This window comes from Columba livia, chromosome 5 (genome assembly GCF_036013475.1).
Source record: "Columba livia isolate bColLiv1 breed racing homer chromosome 5, bColLiv1.pat.W.v2, whole genome shotgun sequence".
Classification (NCBI taxonomy): domain Eukaryota; kingdom Metazoa; phylum Chordata; class Aves; order Columbiformes; family Columbidae; genus Columba; species Columba livia.
In genome coordinates, this window is record NC_088606.1 from 34,708,013 (window position 1) to 34,727,139 (window position 19,127).

Below are 19,127 nucleotides of genomic sequence, written 5' to 3' on the forward strand. Positions count from 1 at the left end.
ATCTACTATTTTTGTTGCCAATTCTTTTCTTCCTCTTAAAGGTATGCTGCCAGTTATTTTATTTGGGAAATTTATATCTTAATCTTTCAAACTGTATTTTACTCTCATGTTTTCTAATTTTAACTGTCAGTTTCTCAAATTTCTTTGCTTTCCTTCACTGTGTTGACCACAGTCGACTACTTTTTCCAACAGAAGGGTAGATATAACATTTGAAAGGAAAGGTTACTTAGTCATTGTTACATAAGTTCAGGCTTAGCACTGAACTTCCTAGACTCCATTCTTCAGTTTATCTTCCAATGTATTTTTGCCTTTCTCTAAATTATTTTTACCCTTTTTCTTTTTTTCCATCTGCTACATGCACAGTAGTTCTTACATAGTAATTTCCCATAAGAGTGTGTGTTAAGTCCCTAAGATTCTGCTTTACTGAGCTTCCAGATATATCATATAGAAATGTCCAAGATAGTCCTCCAGTAGCTGGGGAAGTCAGCTCAAGCTCAGGAGGAAGTTTAACTTCATTTTGATTTCATCCTTCCTCTCTGAATACTTTTATTACTTCCTGAAGGCAGTCAGGTCAGCTTAATAAAGCCAGAAATATGCTTACTAGGGTTGTACAAAATGCCTCCATGAAGACACATGAAGGAAGTTAGATGTCTAGCCTGCATATCTGCTACTATAAATTCAGAAATACCTTATAATTCTTCATCCATTCTTTACTGAGAAAAGTGACTGTCAGTTATTTTCATCTTATAGGAAGTATAGTATTTATATACATATATATATATATATATATATATATAACTATTATGAAGCTAACAATGACAATCCATTGTTAGTAAGAGACCATACCAATTCCTAAGGTATATTTGCTTAATTTTCTTACGTCCTAATTTCATTTGTAAAGTATAGCACAGATGACAAACACATCTGCCTGTCTTTATTTTTAGAAGTTAAAGTAGCCCCTTTAATCTCTAGAGAGTCAGTGATTTTTTTCTTTCTCTTAACTATCCTGTTGTTTTGACAGATAGGTTAGATATGCAAGTATCTGACATGTTTGCCAGAAGCATTTCTAGTCTGCATATATTTCAGGATTGATCTTATCATCAGCAGTGGCTAAACATGGATTTATTTATTTACAGAGGATATCTTCACAAATTGTTTTGAAGAGTATGAAGATTTCTAAAATTTGTTTCCTGCAGAATGCCAAGTAAAACACTAAAATGTTACTCAGTTTTTCTTGTTCTTACAAAAACAAACAAACAAAAAAAAATCTTATTCAGGAATAATAGCCATAAAGAATGACTCAATCATATGATGTGCAGTTGCTGGAAAATACTGTAATCAAAAGAAAGTTTCACATTTCAAGTCATCTCTGAAGTAGTGAAGCCTAGAAAATGAGAGAATTCAGAAGCTTCAAAACATTATTCTGCTTGATGCAGTTATTTGACTGAATGTTATCATCCTGTATGACTCAAAATACACCTTCCAGGAACCATATTGTGTTTTCTCTTTCATATTCCTACTATTCTCTACTTCGTTTTCCAAATAAAGCTTTAATCTTTTTCTTGTCTTGCTCTTTCTGTTCTTTTCTACTTTAGCCTGTTCTGCAAACTAGCTGCTCTTGTTAGACATAGGATCTCACTCTTTGGTAAGTTGTTAAGAAAGATCTTGATACAGTTTAAAAATATAAAGAATGTATAATCATTACTTCTATCTCACTTGAAGCTTCTCACAAATTACAGACAAAATTCTGTAAAATCACGCATAATCTTCCAGTAGAATTAGTGGGTGCATTGAATGTGGCTCTGAAGGTAACAGTTAATAGAATATTTGTTGGAGCAGGAAGAAACATAAACTTCTATGATTTTCAGACTCCTTTAAAAAAATCTCATGCCTGTGCAGTTACTTGTATCTTTTCAAAAGTCATCTAACTGTTGAATCCAATACATTATTTCTCAATAGGCTGTGGGATGTAGGAAAAAATAACATACCTTTATAAAGGTATTGATAAAAAATTATGAAAGGAATGTAGGTACTACAAGATACAAAGTTCAGCATGTTGCAGGGTCAAGTGATGAAAACGGGCCACAAATAGACACCAGTTATTCTCTTGTATGGAAATGAAATTATGAAATTGAAAACTAGTTCTAGAACCAGACCTAACTCTCCCTCCAGTGACCTAAGGTAGGGGACCTATCTCAAGTGTTGTTTAAACTGTGCCTCTCCAATCTGCATCATTAGATTATCATACATTTAGATTATTGTACATTAGATTATCATACATTTTCTATACTATTGTATTCTTATAGTATCTCCTTCTAACCAGGTAGTGATTCTGCTACAATGGTGAACTGCCTGCACATCTTAGCCCAGTCTCTTGACACACGGTAAGTTCACAACATTTGTACCAGCTACAAACTATAAAGGTGTTGCAGAGTTTTTCAGGATGCCCCGTATAAAACACATCAAACACATTAAAACCACACATGTAAAGACAAAAAAGAAGTCGTCATAGGTGACTCCCTTCTGAAGGGAACAGTGGGCCCAATATACCAACCTGACCCAACCCACAGGGAAGTCTGCTGCCTTCCTGGGGCCAGGGTAAGAGATGTTACTTGACAGCTCCCTAAACTGGTAAGGTCCTTAGACTATTACCCACGATTGGTCCCTCATGTTGACAGGGAAGAGGTAGGAAAAAGAAGTTCAAAGGCAATCAAAAGGGATTTCAGAGCCTTGGGGCAGTTGGTCGATGGATCAGGTGCTCAGCTGTTTTTTCCTCCATCCTTGCAGTAGCAGACAGGATGCTGAATGGAACAGGTAGGCCCAACTAATCAGCATGTGGCTCTGAGACTGGTGTCATCAACGGAATTTTGGGTTTTTCGACTATGGGTTGGTCTGTTCTTCACCAGGTCTACTGACATCTGATGGGATGTACCTCTCACAGAAAGGGAAAAGGATGTTTGCTCAGGGGCTAGCAGGGCTGATTGATAGGGCTTTAAACTAGATTGTAAGGGGGAAGGGGGCAGTACCAGGCTAGTCAGTGATGAGCAGCAGGATGGCACTCCAAAGCTCGAGGAGGTGCATGACAGTGAGATTTCTCAAACTGCACCACGAGGTGGAAGACGCAATCAACCACATTTGAAGTGCTTCTACACTAAGGTGTGCAGCATGAGGAAAAAGCAAAATGAACTAGAAACCTTGGCCCACTCCCAGGGATATTATATAATTTGCTTAGTGAAACCTGGTGTGATGAATCCTGTGACTGGAGTGCCATGATGGATGGTTACAGGCTCTTGAGAAAGGATAGGCAGGGTAGGAGAGGTGGGGGGATGGCACTGTATGTAGCAGAGGGGCTGGAGTGCACGGAGCTGGCAGTTGGTGATGGCAACTTACCTCTGGGTAAGGACTAAGGGACAGGCAAATAAAGTGGATGTCATCATGCGAGTCTACTGCAGGCCACCCAGCCAGGACAACGACACTGGTGACTTATTCTTTAAGGAGCTAAGCCCTTGTCCTTATGGAGGACTTCAACTTACCAGATGTCACCTGGGAATATCATACAGCTGACACAAATGAGTCCAGAGGGTTCCTGAAGTATCTGGACGAAAACTTCTTGGCACAGGTACTAAGGGAACTGGCCAGGAAAAGTGCCTTCCTAGATTTGATTCTCATTAACAGAGAGGGTCTCGTGGCTGAAGTGGTGGTTGGTGGCTGCCTTGACCACAGCAACTATGAAGCAGTCAGCTTTAAAATCTATGCCAACAGGAGGAAAACTGACAGCAAGACCTCACCTCTGGATATGAGGAGAGCAAACTTCAGGTTGCTCAGAGCACTACTTAGTAAGTTCTCATGGGAAGAAGCTTTTGAAGGTACTGGGGTCCATCACTATTGGTAATTTTTTAAGTACCACCTCCTAAAAGCGCAGGACCAGGCAATTCCAAAATGTCAAAAATTTAGCAGGTGAGGCAAGAAGCCAGCTTGGATGAACGGGGATCTTCTTCTTGGACTACAGTGAAAAAAGAGAGTATATGGTCAGTGGAAGCAAGGTCAACACTGGAACAGGCTCCCCAGGGAGGCAGTCAGGGCCCCAAGCCTGACAGTGTTCAAGAAGCGATTGGATAACACCCTCAGATATATGGTGTGAACTGGGGGGTTGTCATATGCAGGGACAGGAGTTGGACATGATGATCCTTATGAGTCCCTTCCAACTCAGGGTATTCTATGATTCTAGCAGAGTTGGATTGTTTCTGTATTTTTTATTCCTTATTTGTAATTAACAGTATCAGTAATTCAGATATTGGCCTCCAAAATAGCAGAATATTATCTAAACGCTTTCATCTACATTTTTTCTGTTCAGTGTCTGTCATTAAAACATTGAAAACATTTGTCACTCTTTCTAAGGGCATTCGAAGACCTTGTTGGGAGATATAAATGACACAAACTTTGGAACTGGAAGTATTCATACCTGTAGATACTGAGACAGTTTAGTGCATACTGGAAAATTTGGAATTGGCAGTGTGCAGAATGTATTAATACTAGGCATAGTTACATTTGCTAACTTTTATTGCTTGTCATTGAAATGCTTATGTAGATTAAAACACAGGCCAGGATGGTTTCCTAGTTTGAGCTGTTTTCTGGCCTGGTCATGTTACACAGCAGCCTGACTATGAACTCATTGTGAGTAACAACACCAAAAGCTTCATTAAGGGGTTGGAGAAGAGTGCAAAAATGGTGGTTGTGTTGCAGTTGCGTTTTCTAGATATAGGGTGCTTTGAAGATGAGTAAGCATATATCCTGCCTTGCATATGTACTTACTGTGGCTTTCACACAAATTTAGGGATTCAGTTATTTTTGTTGAGCATGTTTTACAGAGGAGCTTTCTCAGCACCTGTGGTGTTTGCTGAGAAGGCATTGCTTTATTTGAAAGCAGATCACAAAAAATGGAAAGGCAAGACTGAGGAAGCAAGTTCTTTGTTACTATACTGTATGAAATAATCCAAGCTAATTGTTGCTCATACTGCTATGTAGTTGTAACTGTCCTTTTCAGTTCAGAATGGAAAGTTCATTTGTGCATGTGTGTATGTCATCGAAGACCAATAGAATATAAACTACATATGCATATGTATCTATATGACTGCTGAAGATCAATGCAAAGTTAATATTTTTCTCTTATTATTTTTCAGAACTGTTATGAAATCAGGATCTGAGCTTGTTAAAGCTGGATTGCGTGCCTTTTTTGAAAATGCAGCTGAAGACCTGGAAAAAACTTCAGAAAATCTTAAACTTGGAAAATTTACCCATTCACGAACACAAATGAAGGGTGTTTCACAGAATATCAATTATACTACAGTAGCATTGTTACCGATCTTGACATCAATTTTTGAACATATTTCACAACATCAGTTTGGAATTGATTTACTTTGTGAGTCTTTTTTTTTTTTTTCTTAAATTTAGTGTGTTATCATAATACAAATGCTTTTTAGTAATGATTGCATAATTTCAAAGGATGAAATTCTGTTTTCAGTAACATACATATTTCCAGCATTCAATCTGAAATTAGCTCAATAGTACCTTATTTCTATTGCATGTTTAGAAACAATACTCAGTAAGCTTCAAGTTAATTATGTACAATATTTCTCCAGACATAAAGAATGAGATTATAATTTCCCTTTAAGTGCTCTTTTACCAATTGCACAGATGAGACTAAAAATTAAAAATTAAATTATGCTTATTTTGTTATATATTTTTACCTTGTTAGATTAAAGGAGAGTACTCATTAATTCTTTGTGGTTTTTCACTTACATTTGGAAATCATTTGTCACTTTTTAATTGCAGGGAGACAACGAACTGTGGCAGATGCCCTCTGTTAAGCCCCTTCCCTTTCCCTCCAGCCCTCCCCACCAATGAAAGGCAATAGGAAGAAAAGAGGAAGGGACTTGCAATTTTGAAAAAAGTTCAAAATGCTTTACTAATGCTACTAATAAAATAAAGAAAATAATACAAGATACACAAAACCAATCTTGAATTTCCCAGCTCTGCACTGCTCCAGCAGCTGCAGGGCAGGCACCCAGAAGTCATGGGCTGGATTCCACAGCAAACTGGGACTGTATTCAGGATTCACTGGAATCAAGCCTTGGATTGCAGGGATGGCAGGCAGGGTCCTCTTCAGTTGCTGGCCATAGTCAAAGGGAGCGAGACCCTCGTGACCTCCCACTTTTATAGGGTGTATGACATGGATGGGATGGAATACTCAGTTGGTCAATTTTAGACACCTGTTCCGTTTCCCCCTCCTTGCAAATATGCCTCTCTCACTTATGGGACTTGCATTTGTATCAGTATTTTGCATTCCATTGCTATGTTATCCGCTCCTGTGTGCAAAAACATGTAGCCATTTCAGAAAAGTGCAGTTATTTGGAGGACTTAGCTGAAAGGAAAATTCACTAAAAGAGAAACTGGCCTTGTTTTAACCAAACCAGGACACCATTTTAGTTCTTTTAATTTGAATTTTAATTATTTTTAGAATAATTTAGTTTAAAATTACCAAAACTCCACTTTGAGATTCAGCAATATGCTCTTCCAAATTTTTGTATGCATTTGCGTGATCACGGTTCCAAAACAGAAGATAATTAAAAGATTCATAGCCATTAAAAGACTTTCTTTAAAGTCGTAAGAAGCCTTTAGATCATGTGCCTAGAGCTTAGACACACAGACTGATGTGGTTTGGCTTAAAATTGTACTCTGCAAGTGTGATAACCTGCAATATTTTGTTAGTGAGTATATGTTGGCCTCTTGAAATGTCTGATGATCTGTTAGGTTTTGGAACTAATGTAGATGACAGATCAGGTATCAGAAAAAATGATGATAAATAATGCATGTGTGGAGTATTGTCAGCCTAGAGTGTTCAGTGATACATATGCTAAAAGTTTTAGGAACCGTTTATCAGATCGCATAAAACATATTCAATATTTGGAAAGTAGTCTTTAGTTGAACAAATACTGACAATCTGCTTCTTATTTTCCTCTAGTGGGTGATGTACAAGTTTCATGTTACAGAATTCTTTGTAGCCTGTATTCCCTTGGGACTGGGAAGAACATCTATGTTGAAAGGTATTGAGTGAAAAATTCAGCATGTAAAATTTTATCTCCTTTAGGAGTGTGCTGTTTAGGTAATAAAACAGTTTTAAGGACAGGTGAATCTGAAACAGTGTGAGCATGTTTAAAATATACTTTAGCTGGAATGTAGTTACGAATATTTTAAGAGTTCAAATACACACACACAAACACACACACACAAAACCAAAAAAACAGCTCCACAACACCAACACTAAGCAAAACCAAGCAATTCATCCTGGCAGTGTATTGGCAGAGAGTTTCTTAGTTTCTTTTTCCCATAGGAAAAGCTAAATTTTTCCGTGAGTTGCCATTAAGGTTCCCAAAGTTTGCCTACTGCATGTTAACAGACACACTACTGTGATAAGTAGGCTGAGTATTAAGTAGGCTGTGTTTGTCTCACACCTAAGGCTATACAAAGTTCTAAAAATAGTCCTGAGCATATGTAGAGCATTTTGACAGCCTTTAACTGTACAAAAGAAATCACTTTACCAGTTACTTGCATTTTAAAAATAATATGTTCTATAATTCCTTTAACTACCTGGTTTCAATATGTTCCAAGCTCTAGATTTTAGATCCTCTTCCACTGAAAGCAGCTCAAATCCATATCTGCTTCTTCAGTAATTCTTTCATGCCAAATGCAAGAGCGATCTGATGGACGGGCTGTCTTTCCTCCCACTCTGCATGCATGTACATGGGTGCACAAGATCCTTCCCGCATAACATCCACATTCCATCATTTATATGCCCATCACTAAATTACAAAGCTATACTGCTCCTATTTCTGGGCTTGAAAATCTTAAAATACTCTTTGAAACAGATCTGATATACAAAACGGGAAGTTCCTTTCCTCTACTCCCACTAGCACTCAGGGTCATCTCATGGGAAATAAAAGGTGATTGTGTTTGAATTGCCTTTCAATGATAAGAGTTCACTATCCAGGCTTCCACTTGATTGGCAAGAGCTATAAGCACCGGACAGTTACGTTAAACATTGATATTAGCAGCATCACCTTTTCCTACTGCAACTGTCTTCTTAGAAGGGAAGAGTGATCAGATCAGATATATCCAAAGAAATTAGTTATTCTCCTAAGGCTGTGTGAGGGGTTTCCAGCTGTGGATTTCATTTAGTTTGGTTTTCACTAGACTCACTCAGGCTCTTAAATTAAGGCTGTAGGCAGACATCAGTGTCTAGGTGGGAGGTAGGATTTCAAACACGCTGCTCAATATTTCAGCAAAACATAGAAGTGAATGATTGAGCTGACTTGAGCAGTTTTTTAAGTTAAACAATGCTCAGATTTAGGATTCAAGTGCAGCTTTTCTCCTGGTGAATTTTGGCAGGGACATTAAGAAGTTTTACCTTCCATTGCAGGATGAGTCGTAGTTCACTTTTAATAGGTGATGATCGCTTTTCATGGCTGAAATAGTTCAGCTGATTCTACAGGACTCCTGACTGCTGGGGCTTAGGACTAATACAAAATTGGATTGTTGTTCCTGCCTTGTGACAATCTTTCATTGTCAAGGGTTTTAACTTTTGTACAAAGAGTATTTAGCTTATTTAGGATGTTGGAGATGTTTCTGATTTCTCTGTGGACTTTTTTTGTCTAAGTGTCTCTGTGGTTCATAAATGTTGAGGACGGGGTACAAAATGCAGTAGTCCTTGACTACATTGAGCCCTAATGCTCTACTGACAAGTGTAGTGTTATTCTATAGGCATACTGACAATGAATTTTATACCCGGGTACCCATTTATTTTCATCCACTGCATCAGAAATTTAGATCCCAAATTGGGGATTGAAAGCTTCCTTTTCACACCCAGTACCCAAAAGTTGTATGTCCCTTTATGGTGTTTTGGTCTTTCCTGGTTGGTTTATAGAAACACATTTCCAAAGGAATAATGAGAAATACAGACTTCTAATAAGTTAAGGAATTATAGCACTTTTTAAATGTATGTAGTTCAATATGACACAATTAACTGCTGTATTCAGTCATACATATATATTAAGACTGTTCAGTTTAAGACTTCTATTTGAGGGATTTGAGGCTACTCAAAATGAAGGCTGCCAAAGATGCAAGAAAGTCTGTTACAACAATGGTAATATAGGAAATACTTCTTCCTGAATACCGTCAGTTGGTCTTTTTTCTTGCTTTGTTTTTTTGAAGTCTAGATTGATTTGGTTAGGTTTCAAGTGTTTTCCATGTCTTCAAAGGCTTGCACATCAGCCTCTGACAGTTCTTCCTCATTCTTTGGAGTGAATGTTTCCAGTCAGTTGTCATCTTTACATATTTTGTCTAAAGGGTTAATTTGGCTTTTCTTTGAGTATCTTTTACTTCATTAATTCTATTGAATCACGTAGTTCCCCTAGAGATTTATTTTACATTATTTCCTCTTTATGTCGGTCATTATATGCTCTGAAATAATTTTTATGTTTTCTAATTTCTGTCCTGCAAAATTACAGGTTTTCCCCTGGTTTCTCATATTTACGACTTCCATATAAAAGAAAATATCTGTGTACTGAAGAGTAATTCTCTTAGCCTTGTTGTATAATTGTTCAGTTTTTTGGTATTTTCCTTTCATATAAAAAGATGGGCGTGCATTATGACATTGTAATGCATGTGATTAAATAGCCTCAGTGCATTTGAGGTTAGTCTTTTCAAATTAGTTTGTAATATGTGTTTGTGTACATATATATACATACATCAGGTTTTTCTTTCATCATCAAACAGAAGGCAAAGATATAATAAACTTTCCTTTTTAGGAAAATTTTTGAAATCTCTTGTATATATAACACTGCATCTTTCAATACAGTTTAATTTGGAAGAGAACATTGCTGTGCTTTTAAAATATAGTAGGAATTCTAACATCATCAAAAAATTTATTTTTAATGAAATGTTCTGTGGTTGGTATCTGTGATACTAGTGTATCATTTATTCTATTGCAAAATGTACACCATATAGATGGTCAGGATGTAAGGAAAATGAAATAGTTGTATAGGGGGAGCACATAGTTTCTTATAATTTTGTGGTAATTGATTTCTGCATTTTCCTTTTCTTTGTTGGCAGTAAAACAACAGGAAACTGTAGTGATCTGTAGTGATTCTGTATAGAGAACAAATGAGCATTTACCCTTCAAATAGAGTAACATGTGAATTGTGTTACATGAAACAGCCAAGTGAACAAAAATCTTTTTTATAATGTTTTTCAGTTCTGTAAGGTCATTGCTTGTGCCAATTCCTTTTTTTTTTTTTTTTTTCCTCCTGCAACTGAAAAAATTGATGGATATATAGTTGCTTTTCTCTTCACATGCCAGGATGGCTGTGAGTTAAAAATTGACATAGGCTTTCGAAGTTCAGGTAGTAAATGAGTCACAGTCTTTGACTGTAGGTGACACAATGAGGAAGGCTTTGCTGACATGAAGGAACCTTTAAAATTTGTTTTTATTCTTGGAGGTTGAACAATGCAGTGATTTGTTCCATTTGGTACACATATATAAACGTAGGCTTAAAAAAAAAAAGAAAAATGGAGTTTCAAAGGATGAAGGGTGTGTGCTGTCTTTATCTAATTTGTATTTCGAGTGTAACAAAATCTGTAAGGTGTCTTGTATAAACAGTGCATCAGAACTTCAAAAGAGTACCTTAGCTTTAGTTTTAAGCCAATGTGAGTCTGGTCTTATGCTTTGCACCTCCATCTGCACATTTCCACCCCTTTCTTTTTTTTTCTGGTAAATAGTGTTTATGCAACCAGATGATGAGCATGTTTTGTTGCTCTTGGTCTGGCTTGGTTGGTTTTGGGTTTATACTCAGGTTTATTTTTAGCTGGACCAGTTCCTTCATCCAGCTTATCAAGATTCTGAGTTTTAGTGCTAGCACAGAACAAACAAATATAAGAACACGGGAAGGTTGTGGAGGGGGATGCAGAATTGCCCCTTTCAGAGCACACGGCACAGGATGCCACGAAGTCATGAAATCAGTCTTCAATAAGTAGCAGTAGTGTTTCTCATCATTTGAATAAGTAAATGGTATAATGTTGGAAGCAAAACATATAAATATGTGTATGTATATATAAAATAAGTGAACTCTTGAAAAAGGGTATGACTGCCAAAACAAATTCCTGTTGAATTACATGTTTTTGCTCCTTGTTTAAGCAAACCAATGGTATAATAAGAATCTGCAATTACTAATCTCTTCTTTGTGCCTATTCTAGATATGTTTTCTGCAATTTGTATTCTCTCGGTTGTGCTGTGGAGTAGTTTACCTGTACAGTACTTGGGGGAGGTTGTTGGTTTGTTTTCTTTTCTTTTTTTCCGAACTGTGTTCCTTATACCAGTTTAATTTCCAGTAATATTTTTCATGTGACAAATACAATTTTTCTAAATTGTCAAATAGTTCCTAATATAATGAAATGATAAGTGAATCAGCATTAAATATTAATGCTGCTTTCTAATGCATGCTAGACATTAAAAGTCTAGTGAAAGACTTTTTCTCTCAGGTAACTTTTATTGTCTCTTGTATACAGGCAGCGTCCTGCACTTGGTGAGTGCTTAGCATCTCTTGCAGCAGCCATTCCAGTAGCGTTCCTGGAACCTTCTCTCAACCATTACAACCCATTGTCTGTCTTCAACACAAAAAGTGCAAGAGAAAGAGCGAGTAAGTACTGTTCCCTACATTAAAACAAAACAAAAGTGTTTGCTCCTTTCCAACTAATAGTAATACAAAGAAATTTTAATAATAAAAAACCCAAATGTTCATTAACTAGATACAGTTTAATTTTAGTCTCACCCATAATTCTGAGCTGTTTGTTTCCTTTCACCTGAGGTGAATTTAATCTTTTTCAAATTGCTGTGAAAGGTGTGAATGATTATGGAAACAATGGTCAGAGTTCGACTAATATTGATATAAGCTCTCGGTTTTGCACTTTTACATGGCTAGGCTGCTCAACAGTTAATTGCAGGACACCTTATAATAAAGCCATAGCTTTATGGCAGCTATTGTCTTAATCACTGTTAAATGTAGACCATCAGAAAGACCTATTTTATGAGAAGAGAGACTTGTATATACCCCAAAATTGTGCTATAGTTTTGTCTGGCAAAGATGGTAACAAAAAACCTGCATGACAATGTTTTTTTGTATTTAGGGTTTAAACATAGATGAATGTAGATGTTCTCTTTTATTTTGTTAACTAATCATTTGCTTTTCTACCCTTACTTGCAGTTTTAGGTATGCCTGATACGGTAGAAGAGATGTGTCCAGAGATCCCTCAGTTGGATGGACTAATAAAGGAAATTAATGATTTAGCAGAGTCTGGAGCAAGGTATACTGAAATGCCTCATGTCATTGAGGTTATCTTACCCATGCTATGCAACTATTTATCCTACTGGTGGGAAAGAGGGTCTGAGAGTGTTCCTCAAAGTGCTGGGCCTTGCTGTACAATGATAACATCCGAGCATCTGAGCATCGTTCTTGGAAACATTCTGAAAATCATTAACAACAATCTGGGAATAGATGAAGCATCTTGGATGAAAAGAATCGCAGGTACTGTAAATATCTTTAAAGAGTAATTGTACCTAATCATATTTAATTACTTTGCTACGCTTCACCATATTACTCAGGGATATTGTAATAATAAATTGTTATTAAAAACAGCAGGAAAGAAAGATAAAGAGTAGATAAAAAAGAACAAAAGAAATATATTTTAAATTTTTTTTCTTTATTATTTTTATGCATACATTGGAGCATCACTGTAAGCAGAGAGCATTCTATACAAAAGAGTGGATTTTGAAATTCTTACCTTCTCTATGCACTGTGTAAGAGCCTTAGCATTTAATTTGGGTTGTGACTTCCATTGATTTTTGAAGACGCCTAAGAACTGAGTATTGCAGTCAAGGGTGTAAGTCCTGTGAATTTTGTTCATGAAATTTGAGGACAAAGGGCAAGAAAATGTATATGGTGAAATAATCCCAGGAGTAATCCAAGTTCAGGATTAGTTGCTTTGTCTGAGTAGCTGTGCCAGGTATTAAATGAACAAAAAGAACTCTCAAAATGTCCTGTAGTATTTATTAGCTAACTAGCTAAAGAAATTTACTGTATCCAAATTTTATCATTCATCTTAAACAGTGTAACAGTATAATGAGCAATAAGTGTAATATGCAACAAGGTTGTTCAAGAAGATCTATGTAAAGGTAATAATTTCCTGCTAAATTGTAATGCCCCATTGGTACCAGGTTTTCACTATTATTTTAAATTGTGGAAGATCTTCAGCTAATAATAAGGATTCCATTAAAATTTAGTAAGAAGTTTGCTGCTTAATTGTTGAGACCACTACTTGTACTTTTGTAAAGGCTGCTTACCTGCATAAGGAGATAATGTACTTTGTGGCTCTTCCAAGGATTTTTTACTCAGGTGGTCTGCATTTTATTAGCCTGCCCAAAGGAAAAAAACAAGCAAACAAAAAAACCCCAACAAAACAAAACGAGCAGTATTTTTGTGAGGACTTTGTGTCTCAACTCCTACTTTTTTTTAGGTTCTAAGTTAGAGACATGTGACTTGCCAAAACGATGGTAGTTTAATTGATATGACTGAAATGCTTATTACCTGAATTCCCAGTAACTAGTTTTTAATCTCTCACTACACACAGTTGTTATAAAGCTGTATTCATTTTATGATGCTTCAGAAATACGTGAAGCACTATGACCTTTGTGTTTTCTAGAACTGCAGAGTTCATATCAATTTAAGAAAAAAATCAATTGTGCATTAATCACAGTATTATCTATGTATTTATGTATAGTTTATGCTCAACCCATCATCAGCAAAGCCAGGCCTGATCTGCTCAAAACTCACTTTATTCCAACACTGGAGAAATTGAAGAAGAAGGCTGTAAAGATCGTAATGGAAGAGGAGCAACTGAAAGCAGATAGCAAATCTGACACCCAAGAAGCTGAGCTACTAATTCTCGATGAGTTTGCTGTTCTTTGTAGGGACCTTTATGCTTTCTATCCAATGTTGATACGTTATGTAGACAACAACAGGTAAATAAAAACTCATATTTATTAGGTAATATACTGGAGTACATGATCAGATAATCAGAAAGAGCACAATGTATGTCATGTTACACTGAGAATCCAATCCTGAGTATTTTAAGATTCTTAATTTATAGAATGATATACCTTGAATTCACACTTTTTTCTCACATGCATTTGGCTTATTTGGTCCTGTTGTAACTGCACTGTTATCATTGAGAATGTATATCCTGACCAGACTCGTTATTTATGCTACCATAACCCAATGACATAACAAATGAATATTCCTTTCAAAAATTAAAAAGCAGTTAAAACCTTTAACTGTTAATGAAGGGATGAAAAACTGTTTTGCCTCAATTGAGTCATTCTGTTTGTAGATAATACCACAAAGATGTTGATCTTTTATATCAGTTTTTTAAAATGGAAATAAAAGTATTTGGACAACATTGTATTGTCTTTGGAATGACCAGAAGTATTTCTCCTCAACAGTTTACTGAAGGATGGTTTTGTGTCTACACTTTCCCTTTCCTTTGTCCCAGAACATGATCCCAAGATGCTCTTCAGAAGAGTATCTGATCTATAGTGTCTCAGTATCTACAGTATCTTAATCTTTTCCTTAGCAACTTTGTTCTCTACACAATCATTGTTCACTTATACTCCTAAGGTGTTTGTACATATTGGGCTAATTAGGAGCATGTTCATTGAATGCATAATCATTTATGCTGTTAACCAATTTACACTGAGAATTATTTGCTTTTTCTATATGAACTCACAGCTTTACAATGTCAGACCTTGTTAGCAAGGAAACACTTCCAATTAAAAAAAAATAGTTTTAACTGGGTTAGTGAGTGTAAATTATAACTTAATATTGCCTTCCATGTCTGCTGTCAGATACCCACTTTATGTATGGTCATATTAATACATTTTAATTTAGAGCTCTTTAAGACGGCTACATATGTTAGTTCATTTGGCCAAGTTTTCTGAGCATCCTTGTGCAGAGAGATGCAGAGTGAATTAGTTCCTGGATTGATAGTTGTATTAGTTCCTGGATTATGAAAATAAACCAATTGAAGCAGACAGCCCTTACAGCTCTACCTGCTTATTTCTTTCCCTGTACTCTTTCTCCTCTCCCCATTATTGGGTTCTCTTTTGGATCAACACAAAGTTTTGATAACTAAGTTTTATTATGGAAGAAAAAAATAGATGAATACTCTGAGAAAGAGTTTAGCTTTTCAGCCTGGTCTGTTATGGTTCACAGAACAGGCAAAAAAACATGTGTTGGCACTGTGGGGATGAGGAGCAGGCAGAAATAAGCAGCCAAGAATTAGGAGTTTTGTTGGAGCTAAACTTCCACGAAAAATGGTCTCTGTAGTCATGGTAAATTGAAGTGATTCTCATTAAATTCTAAAATTAACTGTAAAAATATAACCTGATGTATTAAATAGAGGGGTTTTTATTCAGTTGTCTTATTTTAAATGTCTAATTTTTAATTTTCTTTTTTTTTTTTTTGTTATTAGAGCAAACTGGCTGAAGAAACCAGATGCAGATTCTGATGAGCTCTTTCGAATGGTAGCTGAAGTTTTTATCCTGTGGTGTAAATCACATGTAAGATAAGATGTATACGTTTTCTTCCATCTCATTCCATCTTTAAATATAAATGTAGTACCTGTGGATGAATTAAACTTCCGGTGATTTTTCTTTTTCATCTTTAGAATTTCAAAAGAGAAGAACAAAATTTTGTGATTCAGAATGAAATCAATAATTTGGCATTTTTAACAGGAGACACCAAGAGCAAGATGTCTAAAGTAAGTTAATAAAAAATTGTGGATAAGTTAAACCTTCAGCATGTGTTCAGTATGTTCTAGGAAGGCTCTGAAAATCTTTTCAGATTGCAACTGCTGTGCTGGTAGAAGAAGCAAAAAAGAGTTTTGTTTTCTTTGCATAGCTACTATGCAAAATACAGGCTGTGTACCTTACCTTAGAGTTATTAGATTATTAAATGTCTGCTAAGTAGTCAAAGACACAAGATTAAAATAAAGATCTTGATTTGAAGAAGTTAGATGTATTACTATAAGAGAATATGGGTTGTTGATCTCTCAGAAAAAAAAAAAAAAAAGTTTGACTATTTTGTAAAAGCAAGTGAAGAAACATTGGTTGCCTGATCTTTTTCTTGTGATCAACAATCAATATTGTTCTGTCAGCTTTTATGGAGGAATGCTGTCTTTGCATATACCCCTTTGTTCATACATACAGCGTGCCACATATGCACTGTTTTTCTTTTTTTTTTTTTTTTATTAGTGACCACATTAATTTCTTTTTTGCTCATTTTCAATCTGACAAGATGCCAACATGATGGCTGGAAAGTACCTTTGTTACCTGTATAATAGAGAAAATGCATGTTGTCAAGGTAAATGATGCTTTGACATTAACTGAGGATGATTGCCTTTCTCAGCTAAAGCCAATGGAGTCTAATTCCAAATTAGCATTGGTAAAGTAGCAAAGAACCCTTGGTTTTATTCATAATTGCAATGGGTTTGGAGTAATCCTATTTTGAAAGTGTTCCAGAGAAGTGGTGAGGTTTATTGTTTTGTATTTCACTATATTTTGACTGTCTGTAACCTAGCTACGCTAAGTCTAACTTCAGACAATAGAGAGGTAAAATCACAGAATCACAGATGCAATTATATTTCTTAATTCTCTTAAAAAAAACCCTGTTTGCTTCTTTTCTATTATATTTTTTTAAGTTCTGAAGCTCAGTTAGGCCAAACCCTAGTATTAGAAAGTTAACAAGAAAAATAGACGTTTTTTTTTTCATTAGTTCATGACTGGCACTGAACAGCAATTCATACTATATAGAGAATTCCGTATTTGGGGAAAAGGAAATTTTTCATGTGTTTTCTTGTTTTCAAGATGCAGCTCCTTGAAATTGTGTGATAGAATTTAAATGTTTCTATTACCCTCATTAGCAAGATGAGTAGTGGGCACAGACCAAGCTCTTTGATGATCTGTTGCACCTTAAGAGTCTAACATGTAGCTCTGTACTCTTATCATATGGCAGTGACTACACATACATTTAATATGTATACTTAAACATTTCTACATTAGAATTGGCCAAGAATTAGATGTACTTTTATTTTTTAAAACATGATAGATTAGAATCAGGTGATTGATATTTAATATATATTGTGTCCCATTGCAGTATTGATAGTAGGATAATATGATATGAACACTATCATATTTTAGTCATTCTGGCATGGCAGAAATTACAAAACAAATCTTTACTAAATATAGGTATCCCTCACACCACTCTGATTTGGATAAAATCAGAAGACTTGAAAGTCAAGAATCTATATGACCCAAATTTGAAAGAATTTTCTTTGGAGATTACATTTTCAAATGCCTCTTATGTGTATTTAAACTTACAGATATATTTTGCATAAATACTTGTGTACATAACAGGGATGTAGATGCATATGTGCTTTTCTTCGTACGGGTATACAGTACAGAAAGATTACTTTTTTTTTTTACACGCATATAATTTCTTGTAAGCATATTGATATCAAATCATAGCATTCAAGACCACTGTGCATGGTTATTTTTTTATAGGAAGAAATAAAAGATTGTATTGTTCATGACAGAATATTTTATTAATATGGTGCCGTATCTGCAGGAATGATTGCAGAACAGCTGATCACATAGAGGGGCATTTGTTTCATGATGATTAAATGTTGTGGTTTAAACCCAGCCAGCAACTAAGCACCACACAGCTGCTCGCTCACTCTACTCCTGGTGGGATGGAGGAGAGAATCAGAAAAGTAAAAGTGAGAAAACACGTGAGTTGAGATAAAGACATAAACTGTCTTTATGTCATGCAAGCAAAGCCAAACAAGGGATTCATTCACCATTTCCTATGGGCAGGCAGGTGTTTAGCCATCTCTGGGAAAGCCAGGCTCAATCAGGCGTAAGAGCTACTTGGGAAGACAAATGCCATCACTCCAAATGTCACCGCCTTCCTTCTACTTCCCCCAGCTTTATATACTGAGAGTGATGTCAGATGGTATGGAATATCCCTTTGGTCAGTTGAGGTCAGTTGTCCTGACTGTGCCCCATCCCAGCTTCTTGTGCACCTGGTATGGTCAGAGAAGCTGGAAAGTCTTTGACTACTCATCAACAACTAAAACACCAGTGTGTTATCAACATAATTCTCACTCTAAATCCAAAATACAGCACTGTACCAGGCACTAGGAAGAAAATTAACTCTATCACAGCCAAAAACAGGACACTTGAATACCATGATACAAATCCATGAGGCATCTTTTAGAAGTGTTGTATTGGTTTTCTATATATGGTTTCTAAGCAGGAAACTGGTACCATTTCATAATATATAGTTTGAGTGCTCTAAAGCAGCACATTCCTTAAACCATAAATTTAGATTGGAATGCTTTTGTAAGACTGCATATTTTAGAATAAACAGGAAATCCTCTAAGTGATTGAGTACCAGGATTTCTTACAAGGTTTGATAGTTATTTGTATCCTCAGAGAATTATCAGTAGAGGACATTACATTAGGGAACATTATATTTATAATTTCTTGCTTTAATATTAGCATTCAGCTCAGGAAGTAATATGCTAACAGAATAATTAGCACTTTCCTCTTTATCATCAGTTCCTCGGTATTGATATCATTTTTAGTGGAAGCAACCGTATCTGGTATTTATGAAGCATAGGAATGTATAGATTAATATGGACATTGGCTGTTAACAGTTGGCTCAAGTTTGGGGTCTCTTAAAGGACTAAGGCCCCATGCTGATCTGACTCTGCTTAACACACCTGCCTGTCTTACAACTGAGACTTAGCGTTTTTCCTAAGATACAAATGACTGTGATAGTACTAGCATGTAAGGCATGATATATCATGTATGGAAGGTTCTATATCTTTACATGCCATATGCAGAAAAAATATGCAGAGGATGAAAAATTAGGATCACATTTATCAGTAGCTAATAGCAA

General features: G+C 35.9%; 1 protein-coding gene across 8 annotated transcripts in view; it reads left to right on the forward strand.

Moving 5' to 3' along the window:
• The window catches only part of RYR3 (ryanodine receptor 3), a 243,915-nt gene that overhangs the window by 175,792 nt on the left and 48,996 nt on the right, over positions 1-19,127 (forward strand). For all 8 annotated transcript variants that reach the window (XM_065064236.1, XM_065064235.1, XM_065064238.1 and 5 more), the window contains exons 61-69: positions 1,596-1,645; positions 2,324-2,384; positions 5,181-5,419; positions 7,022-7,103; positions 11,620-11,750; positions 12,315-12,635; positions 13,888-14,128; positions 15,637-15,724; positions 15,832-15,924. In XM_065064236.1, coding sequence (XP_064920308.1) covers positions 1,596-1,645; positions 2,324-2,384; positions 5,181-5,419; positions 7,022-7,103; positions 11,620-11,750; positions 12,315-12,635; positions 13,888-14,128; positions 15,637-15,724; positions 15,832-15,924 — 1,306 coding nt within the window. The remainder of the gene's footprint in view (positions 1-1,595; positions 1,646-2,323; positions 2,385-5,180; positions 5,420-7,021; positions 7,104-11,619; positions 11,751-12,314; positions 12,636-13,887; positions 14,129-15,636; positions 15,725-15,831; positions 15,925-19,127) is intronic.